The sequence below is a fragment of the Manis javanica genome, chromosome 13 (genome assembly GCF_040802235.1).
Source record: "Manis javanica isolate MJ-LG chromosome 13, MJ_LKY, whole genome shotgun sequence".
NCBI lineage: Eukaryota > Metazoa > Chordata > Mammalia > Pholidota > Manidae > Manis > Manis javanica.
The window spans coordinates 82,444,387-82,459,567 of NC_133168.1; the positions used below are offsets into that span (position 1 = coordinate 82,444,387).

Below are 15,181 nucleotides of genomic sequence, written 5' to 3' on the forward strand. Positions count from 1 at the left end.
ATGCCTTTACCACATGTACCCTCAGTCTGAACTCACCTGCAGTGGTGTGTAACCACAGGCCCTGCAGGATATCTACCCCCAAATACATTCAGGGATGGGAGAAATGTACACAGTATACTCCTCTCAGGGTAAATGCCCTATCCCCAGTGGGATTGGGGCTTTCTTCACTCTAACTGCCTTACCCCCATAGCCATATATGACAGCAGTGGTCCTGGAAAAATGCTCAGGGTTGCCATAAATAAGATAACACTCAGCTCCTGTGTCTACCAGTTCCAGGACATACTGTACATTCAAAGGGGATCAATGAATTGCAAATTCTACACGTAGCCTCCAATCTCCACCATGTCCTCCAAGGTGGGGACTTTGACCCCCCCACAGTCAAACTGAGATGCCCAGGTGTCCTCCTGTGGGGGGTGAGGGCCTAGGTAAATCCTGAGTACTGTCTCCCATGAAGTTTTGCAGGGATACAGGCTTGGCATGAGGCCTTGACTCTGGTTTCTGTGTACTGGACCTCAGTGGCTGGAACTTCTGCTCTGGCTTTAATTGGTGCCACGTTTCTAACAATATTCTATTGTGATTCCCATCAAGTTTTTCTTTCACTAACCCGGCCTTTATCAAATTAACCCACATCTGGGTCCTTGAGACCTTCATGGGGCCTTTTGGCTGCCATCAGCCATTCCAGGTGTGACTGATTCCCTGAGGCATGAGTGGGATTTTGCTACCACTGCCAGGCGCAAGGGTGAGTCATCAGGGAAGCCATTCTACTCATCTCAGTACCCAACACAACAGTGTTTTCCACCCCCATATCCCAGAGACATAAAAGCCATGTAGGCAGAGATGCCAATGGCTTCTGCCTATACCAGATGCTCATGTCCACCAGCTCATCCTGGGTATAGGGATGGAGCATGGATTGCTCCACAACCTGGGGAGGGGCTGGATCCTATCCCTGAGGTGTCCGTGGTTGTTTCATTTTTATTTTCTTAATTAGAGCTGGAAGGTCCTTTAAAACAGGAGAGGGTGGTTCCCGGAGTGGTGGTCTCAGCAGCAGATTGGCCCATGACCCCACCTCCTCCTCTTCTTCCCCTGGCTCTTCCTCCAACTCTGAGGCTGATGATACCACTCTTCCCCCCCACCCCGCCATGACCTCCTGTAACGTGGCTTTTCCTGCCACCTTCCCCCTTGCTACTCCTATGGAATTTTCCAGGGTCATGACCTGTCTTTTCAATAACTGTCTCTTTCTTAATGGCTCCCATAGGTTATCACCCAGCTCCTCCAAGTGATGCTGAAGTGTGTCTCTCTCCTGCCTAAGTCCCTCTCTCTCCTTGCTAACCCTCTCAATAATCCTCTCTCTTGTATAACATTTTCCACTATCTCTATGAAAAGAGTTCCTACAATGTCAGCTGCTACACAGTCACTTAGGGATCCTACGCAGCCTTGGAACTAACAGAAGACTAATTCTGCAGCTTTTGGTGTCTCCACACTTCCCCAGTTCTGGGGAAGCCTCACACCTCTAGGAGGTACTTTACCCTAGGCCAATTCCCCACTAGGGGCTCCCAAATTGGAAGCCCACAGATGGGGAGCTAATAACAGGTGAAGCTGCAACCACTGCCACTGCATCCACTGGGGCCTCCCAACAATCGACAGTGGGGGAGGTTCTGGACATCTCCCCATCATCTCTAAGGGCAACCCTCCCAAAGCTCACACCTATTATGACAGAATTTGGATTAAGAGGACCTGCTACCACCAGACGTAACTCCAGGTAGAGGAAATCCCACGGCAAAATACTTCCAAAACTGAAATCAGTGGAAAGGAGAAATCACATTTAAAACCCATTTATTACTTACAAACTGCAGTCTGGGGCCATCTCTTTCCTACTTTGGCAGAGGCAAGCAAGACCTCCCCCTAACCTGTCAGGTTCAGATAAGCCCTCAGTTGCCCGGGTAGGTAATTACCCACCGATATGAAGTTTAAGTACTTTCTTCACCTTTGAGAAATGCATGTTGATATGAAGATGCATTAAATCCAGATGAGATATTCTGGAGATATTACAATTTTACCTACAGGCACTTATTCTATTAAATCATTATTTTCTTGATGCCAATGTCAGACTAAGACAATACAAGGAAAGAAAGATACAGACCAATATCCCTCATGAATACTAATGGAATATCCTCAACTAAATACTTGCAAACAGTACAACAGCATATTAAACAGATCATACACTACAACAAGTGGGATATATGCTAGAATCCAATGGTTGATATTTGACACTTTCCATTTTCCCTCAGTTATGGATCAGCATATGAAGTGTCCAGATCACCAGTATGCCAAAAGAGAGAGAATGCTGTCTCCCCAAATCTGTTACCTTTCAGGATTATGAAGATCATTTGGGGATGTCTCTGTTCTGCAAAGCTCTGTGCTTCTCTGCCTTCACAGCTGTGGTCCAGGAGGTCTTTGCAAAGCACCAAGACCCTCCCATAGTCAAGGCAAATAACAGGGCTCTTAACTACATCCTACTCATTTTCATCTTTCCATGCTTTCTTTATCCTTTTCTCTTCATTGACCATCCCAAAACAGCCACCTGCATTCCTCATCAAATGACACTTGGAGATTTTTTTTTACTGTGGCATTTTCCAATGTTTTGGCTGAAACAAAGTCAGTGTGGTTCTGGCCTTCAAAGTCACTTCACCAGGGAGAAGGATGACGCCGTGTTTGGTGTCAGGGGCACCAAATGCTGTCATTCCCATCTGCTCCTTTATCTGACTGACCGTCTGTGGACTCTGTCTGGAACCCTCCTCTCCCTTCATTGACATAGATGCACACACTGAATGTTACCTCATCATCATGATATGCAACGAGGATTTGATCAGTGTCTTCTACTGTGCTTCTTGGCCCTGGGTAGCTTCTCAGTGGCTCTCCTCACCAGGAACTGGCCCAATGCCTTCAATGAAGCCAAATTTCTGACCTTTAGCCTACTGGTGTTCTGCAGTGTCTGGGTCACCTTCCTCCCTGCCTGCCACAGTGTGAAGGAGAATGTTCCAGGGGCTGTAGAGGCCTTCTCCATCTCGGCTTCAAGTGCAGGGTTATTAATCTGTATTTTTCCCCTGAAGTGCTATATTATTTTTTTAATGTCTGATAGGAATACTCTGCATAGGTTAAGGGAAAAAACACATTCTAGGTGTAATAAGCCTTCTTTTTTTAACTGATGTGTTTCTTAAACAGATGTTTTCAAGACAAAGCTAAGTCATTGTTTGTCAGATATTAGATTACAATATGGGATTTACTGTTTTCAATGAATATTTGATATTTTTTGCTGTAATAATATTAGGGGTACCATAATTCTCATTCACCTGACTTTTCCACAAAGGGCATTGAAATTTTTATTTTGAATTTTCCCATTTAGTTATTAATTAATCCTGTTGTTCTTAAATTTTGTTGTAGTAATCACCTTTATTATATTGTCTCCCACTTGGATTTTCAATTTTTTGTTCTAATTTGACTGAATGAAATTAGAGGGCTTTCTTTCCTTTCATCTAACCATGGTTATTCAAAGATTAAAACCTTTATGAAATATTCCTTTGTTTTCCAGCATTTGAAATCATTACATTTTACTTTTTACTTTTTTATTGGAATATAGTATACAATATTTTTTACAGATTTACAACAGTGATTTAAAAATGATATACAGTACTAAATATTCACCAAGTGTATGTCACTGTAACAATATATTACAATATCCTTGGCTATATTCCCTATACTGAGCTTGAATTTTGGGTGAGTAACTTATTTTATAACTGGAAGGTTGTACTTATTTTGCTTATACCACAACCCACCTTCCGTATGGTAATGAACAATCCATTATATTTGTTTATTACTATATTTCTGTTTTGTTTGTTTTGTTTATAGATTTCACATACAATAAAAAAACAAGGCATTTTCATTTCTCTGACTTTACTTAGCCTAATACTAAGATATAAGCTTAAGTCCATTCATGTGTTTGTAAATTGAAAGATAGCATTCATTTTTTATTGCTGAGGAATATTCCATTGTATTTACATACCATATCTGTTTTCTGTGCATCTGTCATTGTACACTTAGATTGCTTTCATAAGTAGGCTGTTGTAAATAGTGGTGCAAAAATTTAGGGGTTCATGTATCTTTTAATTAATTAATTAATTAATTGTTATTTTGGTATCATTACACTACAATTACATGAGGAACACTATGTTTACTAGACTCCCCCCATCACCAAGTTCCCCCTACATTCCCCATTGCAGTCACTGTCCACAAGCATAGTAAGATGTTCTAAAATCACTACTTGTACTCTCTGAGTTGTACAGCCCTCCCCGTGCCCTCCCACATTATACACTCTAATCATAATGCCCCTTTATCTCCCCCGCTGATACCTCCCTTCCCACCCTTCATCCCAAGTCCTTTTCCCTTTGTTAACTGTTCCATTCATGGGTTCTGTGAGTCTTCTGGTGTTTTGCTCCTTCAGTTTTTCCTTTGTTCTTATGATCCACAGGTGAGTGAAATAATTTGATACTTGTCTTTCTCCACCTGGCTTATTTCATTGAGCATAATACACTCTAGCTCCATCCATATTATTGCAAATGATAGGATTTGTTTTCTTCTTATGGCTGAATAACATTCCATTGTGTATATATACTACATCTTCTTTATCCATTCATCTACTAATGGACACTTAGGTTGCTTCTATTTCTTGGCTATTGTGAATAGTGCTGCGATAAACATAGGGGTGCATATGTCTTTTTCAAACTGGGCTGCTGTGCTCTTAGGGTAAATTCCTGGGTCAAATGTATTTTTTTTTTTTTAGTTTTTTGAGGAATTTCCTTAATACTTTCTACAATGGTTGAACTAGTTTACATTCCCATGGGCAGTGTAGTAGAGTTTCCCCTTTCTTCACATCCTCACCAACATTTGTTATTGTTTGTCTTTTGTATGGTGGCGATACTCACTGGTGTGAGGTGATATCTCATTGTGGTTTTAATTTGCATTTCTCTGATGATTAGTGATGTGGAGCATCTTTTCATGTGCCTGTTGGCCACCTGAATTTCTTCTTTGGAGAACTGTCTGTTCAGCTCCTCTTCCCATTATTAATTGGATTCTTTGCTTTTTGTTTGTTTAATGCATGAGCTGTTTTTATATTTTGGATGTCAACCCGTTATTGGATCTGTCCTTTATGAATGTATTCTCCCATACTGGAGGATGCCTTTTTGTTCTATTGGTGGTGTCCTTTGCTGTACAGAAGCTTTTCAGTGTGATGTCATTTCACTTGTTCATTTTTGCTTTTGTTTCCCTTGCCCAGGAAGATATGTTCATGAAGAAGTCATTCATGTTTATGTCTAAGAGATTTTTGCCTGTTTTATTCTAAGAGTTTTATGATTTCATGACTTACATTCAGATCTTTGATCCATTTTGAATTTACTTCTGTGTATGGGGTTAGACAATGATCCAGTTTCATTCTCTTGCATGTAGCTGTCCAGTTTTGCTAACACCAGCTGTTGAAGAGGCTGTCATTTCCCCACTGTATGTTCATGGCTCCTTAAAGATATATTAATTGACCACATATGTTTGGGTTAATATCTGGACTCTCTATTCTGTTCCACTGGTCTGTGTGCCTGTTCTTGTGCCAGTACTAAACTGTCTTGATTACTGTGGCTTTGCAGTAGAGCTTGAAGTTGGGAAGCAAGATCCCCCTGCTTTATTCTTCCTTCTCAGGACTGTTTTGGCTATTCGGGGTCTTTTGTGGTTCCATATGAATTTTAAAATTATTTGTTCCAGTTCATTGAAGAATGCTGTTGGTATTTTGATAGGCATTGCATTGAATCCGTAGATTGCTTTGGGCAGTATGTCCAATTTGACAATATTAATTCTTCCTAGCCTAGAGCGTGGGATGAGTTTTCATTTGTTAGTGTCCTCTTTAATTTCTCTGAAGAGGGTCTTGCAGTTTTCAGGGAAGAGGTCTTACACTTCCTTGGTTAGGTTTAATACTACATGCTTTATTCTTTTTGATGCAATTGTGAAAGGAATTGTTTTTCTGAATTCTCTTTATGCTAGTTCTTCATTGGTGTATAGGAAAGCAACAGAGATCTCTGTGTTAATTTTTTATCCTGCAACTTTGTTGTATTCTGATATCAGTTCTAGTAGATTTGGAGTGGAGTCCTTCGGGTTTTTTATGTACAATATCATGTCATCTGCAAATAGTGACAGTTTAACTTCTTTTTTTACCAATTTGGATTCCTTGTATTTCTTTGTTTTGTCTGATTGCCATGGATAGGACCTCCAGTAGTATGCTGAATAGCAGTAGGATGAGTGGGAATCCCTGTCTTGTTCCCTACCTTAGAAGAAAAGCTTTCAGCTTCTCCCTGTTAAGTATGATGTTGGATTTGGGTTTGTCATATACAGACTTTATTATGTTGAAGTACTGGCCCTCTATAACTTTTTTTTTAGAGTTTTTAACCTGGATGGATTGTTTTTTTTTGTTTTTTTTTTTTTGTCGAATGCTTTTTCAGCATCTATGGAAATGATTGTGTGGTTTTTGGCCCTCTTTTTTGATCTGGTGAATTATCTTGATGGATTTTTGAATGTTGTACCATCCTTGCATCCCTGAGATGAATCCCACTAGATCATGGTGTATGATCCTCTTGATGTATTTTTTAATTCAATTTGCTAGTATATGTTGAATATGTTTGCATCTATGTTCATCAGGGACATTGGATGGTAATTTTCTTTTTTGGGGGTGGTCTTTGCCTGGTTTTGGTATTAGAGTGATGCTGATGTCATGGAATGAATTTGGAAGTATTCCCTCGTCTTCTAGTTTTTGGAAAATTTTAAGGAGAATGGGTATTATGTCTTCTCTATATGTCTGATAAAATTCAGAAGTGAATCCATCTGGTACAGCCATTTTGTTCTTGGGTAGTTTAATGATTACCAATTCAATTTCATTGCTGGTAATTGGTCTGCTTAGATTTTCTGTTTCTTCCCTGGTCAGTCTTGGAAGGTTGTATTTTTCTAAGGAGTTGTCAATTTCTTCTAGGTTTTCCAGCTTGTTAGCATATAGATTTTCATAGCATTCTGTAATATTTTTTTGTATTGCTGTGAGGACTCCCGTGATTTTTCCTTTCTATTTTCTGATTCTGTTGATGTGTGTAGATTCTTTTTGTCTTTATAAGTCTGTCTATGGCCATATCTATTTTGTTTATTTTCTCAAAGAACCAGCTATTGGTTTTATTGGTTTTTTTCTATTGTTTAATCCTTCTTAATTTCATTTATTTCTTCTCTGATGTTTATTATGTCCCTCCTTCTGCTGACTTTAGGACTCATTTGTTCTCCTTTCTCCAGATTCAATAATTGTGACTTTAGACTATTCATTTGGGATTGTCCTTCATTCTTTAAATAGTCCTGGATTGATATATACTTTCCTTTTACAACTACCTTCTCTCCATCCACAGAAGTTGGGGCTTTGTGCTGTTGTTGTCACTTGTCTCCATATATTGCTTGATCTCTATTTTAATTGGGCCATAGATCCACTGATTATTTAGGAGAATGTAATTAAGGCTCAATGGGATTGTGAGCCTTTTTGTTATTTGTACAATTTATTTCTAGTTTTATGCCTTTGTGATCTGAGAAGCTGGTTGATAGAATTTCAATCTTTTTGAATTTACTGAGGGTATGTGGTCTATTCTGGAAAATACTCCATGTGCACTTGAGAAGAATCTGTACCCTCCTGCTTTTCGGTGTAGAGTTCTGTAGACATCTGTTAAGTCCATGTTTTCCAGTGTGTTGTTCAGTGCCTCTGTGTCCTTACTTATTTTCTGACTGGTGGATCTATCCTTTGGAGTGAGTGGTGTCTTGAAGTCAAGAACAAATGCATTTCATTTTACTTCCTCCTTTAATTCTGTTTGTAGTTGTTTCAAATATGTTTGTACTGCTGTATTGGGTGCATAAATATTTATAATGGTTATATCATCTTGTTGGATTGGCCCATTTATCATTATATAATATCCTTCTCTATCCCTGTGACTTTCTTTGTTTTGAAGTCTATTTTGTCTGATGCAAGTAGTGCAACACGTGCTTTATTGCCCCTATTGTTTGCATGAAATATCTTTTTGCAACCCTTGACTTTTAGTCTGTGTGTGTCTTCGAGTTTGAAGTGAGTCTCCTGCAAGTAGCAAATAAATGGGTCTCATTTTTTATCCATTTTCTTACTCTGTGTCTTTTGATTGGTGCATTTAGTCCATTTACACTTAGGGTGATTATTGAAAGATATGTACTTATTGCCATTGCAGGCTTTAGATTCATGGTGACTAAAGGTTCAAGGGTAGCTTTTTTACTATCTAACTGTCTAACTTGAGTCTCTTATTAAGCTATTATAAACACATACTGCTGATTCTTTATTTCTCTCCCTTCTTATTCCGCCTCCTCCATTCTTTATATGTTGGGTGTTTTATTCTGTGCTCTTTTGTGTTTCCTTAACTGCTTTTGTAAGTAGTTGATTTTATTTTTTGCCATTAGTTAGTATTTGGTTGGTCTGCTTTCTCCGTTGTGATTTTATTTCCCTAGTGACATCTATTTTGCCTTAGTAATGCTTCCATCATAGAGCAGTCTCTTTAAAATATCCAGTAGAGGTGGTTCGTGGGAGTCAAATTCCCTCAACTTTTGCTTGTCTGCAAATTGTTTAATCCCTCCTTCATAATTAAATGATAGTCATGCTGGATACAGTATTCTCAGTTCAAAGTCCTTCTGTGTCATTGCATTAAATATATCATGCCATTCTCTTCTGGCCTGTAAGATTTCTGTTGAGAAGTCTGTTGATAGCCTGATGGGTTTCCTTTGTAGGTGACCATTTTTCTCTCTCTAGCTGCCTTTAATACTCTGTCCTTGTCTTTGAGCTTTGCCATTTTAATTATTATATGTCTTGGTGTTGTCCTCCTTGGGTCCCTTGTGTTGGGATATCTGTGGGATTCTACAGTCTTACTATTTCCTCCCCCAGTTTGGGGAAGTTTTCAGCAATTATTTCCTCAAAGACACTTTCTATCCCTTTTTCTCTCTTCTTCATCTTCTGATACTCCTATAATGCAAATATTGTAATATTTGGATTGGTCAAACAATTATCTTAATATTCTTTCATTCCTGGAGATACTTTTATCTCTCTTTGCTTCAGTTTCTCTGTGTTCCTGTTCTCTGATTTCTGTTCCATTAATGGCCTCTTGTACCTCATCCAGTCTGCTCTTAAATCCTTCCAGAAATTGTTTTATTTCTGTATTCTTCCTCCCAACTTGGTCCTTTGGCTCTGGCATATTTCCCTGCAGGTCCATCAGCATGGTTAGGACCTTTATTTTGAATTATTTTTCAGGAAGATTGGTTAAATCTATCTCCCCAGGTCCTCTATCAAGGTTTGTCTAGTTAATTCTGGACTGGACCAAATTCTTGTCTTTTCATGGCAATAGAGGTAGTTGTAGTTATGTAGCACATGTGTTAGCTGGGAGATCAAAGTCCTTTCCTGCTTGCTGGTCACCTTGCCCTTCTCCCCTGCCTGTGTTGGCAACCCACACACCTGGCACAGCCTCTGGAGTAATCCCCTACACTGCCTTGGGAAGGATCACTGTTTGGGTAGTCCAGAGCCCTGTGGGGAGTGGCAGGCATGCCCGGTGTGCTTCCTGGGAGAATGACACCCCTTTGCACCTTGACCCAGTTTCCTCTGCCTGTGTCGGGCAGGTGAGCATCAGTGGCCTCTGGGTCTGGCCTGGTTGGCTATTTGATGGGAGGAGATTCTGTTCAGTTGCTGTGGGTGTGGCCACTCCCTGGCTGCTCAGCTGCTGTTGTGGAGCCACACTGGAGGGGGAAAGAATGGCAGGCTGTTTATCACAATCAGGGGCCTCAGGGCTGCATCATCTCCCAGGGGGCTGGGGTGCCTGAAGTTCCCCGGGATTCACAGCTGCTGGGCTGAGTGTGCTGGATGCTTCCATCCAGCTGTGAGGCCCCTGTCCCTATTAGACTTTCAAAAAGCACTCGCTTTTCTTTTGTCCCAGGGGAATTGGCTGTGGTTCCCACTTACAGATTTTACTTTTCCACTTCTCTAATATCCAGCACACCATTCAGTGAGTGTCTGCACTCCTGGTACAGATTACTAGAGCTGGTTATTTAGCAGTCCTGCACTTCCACTCCCTCCCTGCTCCAACTCCTTTCTTCCCGCCAGAGAGCTGGGGTGGGGGTAGCACTGGGGTCCTGCTGGGCTGTGGCTTGTATCTTACCCCCTTCGTGAGGTACTGAGTTCTAGCAGATGTAGATGTAGCTTGGCTGTTGTATGGTAACCTCTGGTTTCTCTTTTAGGAAAAGTTGTATTTGCTGTATTTTCAAAAATATATATGGTTTTGGGAGGAGATTTCCACTGCCCTACTCATGCTGCCATCTTCCATGTATCCTTTTTAATCAGTGATTTCTTTACTTTGGATAAATTTCCAGAAGTGAAATGGATGGGTGGTATGGTATTTCTGCATTCAGTTTTCTGAGAAACCTCCATACAGCTCTCCAGTAGATGAACAAATTTATATCCCCACCAACAGTGTAGGAGGGTACCCATTTCTCCACATCCCCTTCAACAATTGGTATTTCTTATATATATATGCATATATTTTTTTTGAGGGGGCATCTCTCATGTTTATTGATCAAATGGTTGTTAACAACAATAAAATTCTGTATAGGGGACTCAATGCAAAATCGTTAATCAACCCCAAGCCTAATTCTCAACAGTCTCCAATCTTCTGAAGCATAACAAACAAGTTCTTACATGGTGAACAAGTTCTCACATAGTGAATAAGTTCTTACATGGTGAACAGTGCAAGGGCAGTCATATCACAGAAACTTTCGGTTTTGATCATGCATCATGAACTATAAACAATCAAGTCAGATTAGATTATTGATTATTTGATTTTATACTTGATTTATATGTGAATCCCACATTTCTCCCTTATTATTATTATTTTTTTAAAATAAAGTGCTGAAGTGGTTGGTAGATGCAAGATAAAGGTAGAAAAAAATAGTTTAGTGCTGTAAGAGGGCAAATGTAGATGATCAGGTCTGTGCCTATAGATTAAGTATTAATCCAAGCTAGATAAGGGCAACAAAACATCCACGGATGCAGAAGATTTCTCTCAAAATGGGTCGGGGGGGGTGAGGTTCTAAGCCTCACCTCTGTTGATCCACAATTTCTCACCTGATGGCCCTCCTGTGACTGTGCCTGTCTTAGGTTGTTCCTCGCTTGAGGAATCTTACCCGTCTCTGGCTAACCAGTCATCTTCCGGGGCCATACAGGGAAATGTAAAGTTGGGAAGTGAGAGAGAAGCAATATTATTTGAAAAGGTTAGCTTTTTACTTCTTTGCAGATTTATGCCCTGTGGCTTCTATGCCCATCATTTGTCTTGAGGTATTTTTACCACTTGGAATAATTATGATACTTGGTAATTTTCGATATGAGGCATGAATTCTACTAAAGGGTTGTAATCAGGAAGGAAGAAGAAAATCTATAGAAGTAGCAGATGGAAGAAAACATGGGAAGATTGATTATTTCTTTGACATATCTTCTTGTAGAATAACATATAGGTTTTAAACCACTACTTAAATTGCATACACACATTAACATAATAGGAATACGGCAACATAACAAAAGCAGACCTACAATTACCAGCCATATCCAGTGAAACCAAGAAAATCAGTTAGGTACCCTAGGCATTTAAGAAAACTTATCAATGATATAATGGATATTGTCTAACTGAATTTGAATAGTTTGAGAAAAATCAGACAAATTAAAACAACACATTCCTAGGAACTGTTCACATCCCATATGTTCTTTTAACAGTAGATAGTCTATAGTCGCAAGATTTTGGAGCACTGCAACTTGCACTTCTCCTAATTCTTGGTTGAGTTCCAACAGGATAGATCCAGTCAAATTTGTTGTTTTATTGTATGCACAGGCCAGCTTAGATATCTCCTTCTTCATTCCAATGGCAAGTACAGGAACCAGTAGGATGAATGCAGCTACAACTGCAACCGCGCCAGGATCTTTGTTGAAGTTTTTTGATGATCATCTTCAGGAATGACTCTTCCAGAGGATGTTGATGTTGGAAGTTCTTCCTCATATACTATCTTAATTCATTTTCTGGGTAGCCAAATTAGGCTTTGATCCTTTGTTAGTCCACTCTTGGGTTCTGTGATTCTGCTGCTGTTTTGTTCCTTCAGTTTTCCCTTTGTTTTATACTCCACAGATGAGTAAAATAATTTGGTATTTCTCCTTCTCTGCTTGGCTTATTTCACTGAGCATAATACCCTCTAGCTCCATCCATGTTGTTGCAAATGGGAGGATTTGTTTTCTTCTTATGGCTGAATAATACTCCATTGTGTATATGTACCACATCTTCTTTATCTACTGATAGACACTTAGGGTGCTTCCATTTCTTGGCTATTGTAAATAGTGCTGTGATAAACATAGGGATGCATCTGTCTTTTTCAAACTTGAGTGCTTCATTCTTAGGGTAAATTCCTAGGAGTGGAATTCCTGGGTCAAATGGTTAGTCTATTTTGAGCATTTTGAGGAACGCCCATACTGCTTTCCAAAATGGTAGAACTAATTTACATTCCCACCAGCAGTGTCGGAGGGTTCCCCTTTCTCCACAACCTCGCCAACATTTGTTGTTGTTTGTCTTTTGGATGGTAGCCATCCTTACTGGTGTAAGGTGATATCTCATTGTGGTTTTAATTTGCATTTATCTGATAACTAGCAATGTGGAGCATCTTTTCATGTGCCTCTTGGCCATCTGAAATTCTTTTTTGGAGAACTGTCTATTCAGTTCCTCTGCCCATTTTTAAATTGGATTATTTGCTATTTGTTTGTTGAGGTGGGTGAGCTCTTTATATATTTTGAATGTCAAACCTTTATTACATCTGTCATTTATAAATATATTCTCCCATACAGTAGGGTTCCTTTTTGTTCTATTGATGGTGTCTTTTGCTGTACAGAATATTTTCAACTTAATATAGTCCCACTTGTTCATTTTTGCTTTTGTTTTCCTTGCCCGGGGAGATATGTTCATGAAGAAGTCACTCATGTTTATGTCCATGAGATTTTTGCCTATGTTTTTTTCTAAGAGTTTTAAAGTTTCATGATGTACATTCAGGTCTTTGATCCATTTCGAATTTGCTTTTGTGTATGGGGTAAGACAATGGTACAGTTTCATTCTCTTACATGTAGCTGTCCAGTTTTGACAGCACCATCTGTTGAAGGGACTCTCATTTCCCCCATTGTATGTCCATGGCTCCTTTATCAAATATTAATTGACCATATATGTTTGGGTTAATGTCTGGAGTCTCTAATCTATTCTACTGGTCTATGGCTCTGTTCTTGTGCCAGTACCAAATTGTCTTGATTACTATGGCTTTGTAATAGAGCTTGAAGTTGGGGAGAGAGATACCCCCCAACTTTATTCTTCTTTCTAAGAATTGCTTTGGCTATTCAGGGTTTTTGGTGTTTCCATATGAACTTTTGAGCTATTTGTTCCAGTTGTTGAAGAATGTTGCTGGTAATTTGATAGGGATTGCATCAAATCTGTATATTGCTTTGGACAGGATGCCCATTTTGATGATATTACTTCTTCCTAGCTAAGAGCATGGGATGAGTTTCCATTTGTTAGTGTCCCCTTTAATTTCTCTTCAGAGTGTCCTGTAGTTGTCAGGGTATAGGTCTCTAACTTCCTTGGTTAGGTTTATTCCTAGGTATTTTATTCTTTTTGATGCAATTGTGAATGGAGTTCTTTTCCTGATTTCTCTTTCTATTGGTTCATTGTTAGTGTATAGGAAAGCCACAGATTTCTGTGTGTTAATTTTGTATCCTGCAACTTTGCTATATTCTGATATCAGTTCCAGTAGTTTTGGAGTGGACTCCTTAGGGTTTTTTATGTACAATATCATGTCATCTGCAAATAGTGACAGTTTACCTTCTTCTTTACCAATCTGGATTCCTTGTATTTCTTTGTTTTGTCGAATTACCGTGGCTAGGATCTCCAGTACTATGTTAAATAACAGTGGGGAGAGTGGGCATCCCTGTCTTGTTCTCGATCTCAGAAGAAAGGCTTTCAGCTTCTCCCTGTTCAATATAATGTTGGCTGTGGGTTTATCATAAATGGCCTGTATTATGTTGAGGTACTTGCCCTCTATTCCCATTTTGATAAGAGTTTTTATCATGAACGGATGTTGAATTTTGTCAAATGCTTTTTCAGCATCTATGGAAATGATCATGTGGTTTTTGTCCTTTTTATTGATGTGATGGATGATGTTGATGGATTTTCGAATTTTGTACCATCCTTGCATCCCTGGGATGAATCCCACTTGGTCATGGTATATGATCCTTTTGATATACTGTTGAATTCGGTTTGCTAATATTTTATTGAGTATTTTTGCATCTACATTCATCAGGGGTATTGGTCTGAAATTTTCTTTATTGGTGGGGTCTTTGCCTGGTTTTGGTATTAGGGTGATGTTGGCTTCATAGAATGAGTTTGGGAGTGTTCCCTCCTCTTCTATTTTTTGGAAACTTTAAGGAGAATGGGTATTATCTCTTCTCTGTATGTCTGATAAAATTCCGAGGTAAATCCATCTGGCCTGGGGCTTTTATTCTTGGATAGTTTTTTTATTACCATTTCAATTTCTTTGCTCGTAATTGGTTTGTTTAACTTTTGTGTTTCTCCTTGGTCAGTCTTGGAAGGTTGTATTTTCCTAGGCAGTTGTCCATTTCTCCAAGGTTTTCCAGCTTGTTAGCATATAGTTTTTCACAGTAGTCTTTAATAATTCTTTGTATTTCTGTGGAGTCTGTTGTGATTTTTCCATTCTCATTTCTGATTCTGTTGATGTGTGTTGATTCTCTTTTTCTATTAATAAGTTTGACTGGAGGCTTATCTATTTTGTTTATTTTCTCAAAGAACCAGCTCTTAGTTTCATTGATTTTTTCTATTGTTTTATTCTTCTCAATTTTGTTTATTTCTTCTCTGATCTTTGTTATTTCCCTCCTTCTGCTGATTTTAGGCCTCATTTGCTCTTCTTTTTCCAGTTTCAATAATTGTGATGTTAGACTATTCATTTGGGATTGTTCTTCCTTCTTTAAGTGTGC

General features: G+C 39.2%; 1 protein-coding gene across 1 annotated transcript; it reads left to right on the forward strand.

Annotated features, from left to right (window-relative positions):
• Positions 1-2,324: 2,324 nt before the first annotated feature.
• Positions 2,325-3,206, forward strand: LOC140845386 (vomeronasal type-2 receptor 116-like). Its single transcript, XM_073219467.1, is given in 4 exon segments — positions 2,325-2,597; positions 2,600-2,653; positions 2,656-2,715; positions 2,871-3,206. Coding segments are annotated over 4 exon segments (723 nt in total).
• The last annotated feature ends 11,975 nt before the right edge of the window (positions 3,207-15,181 follow it).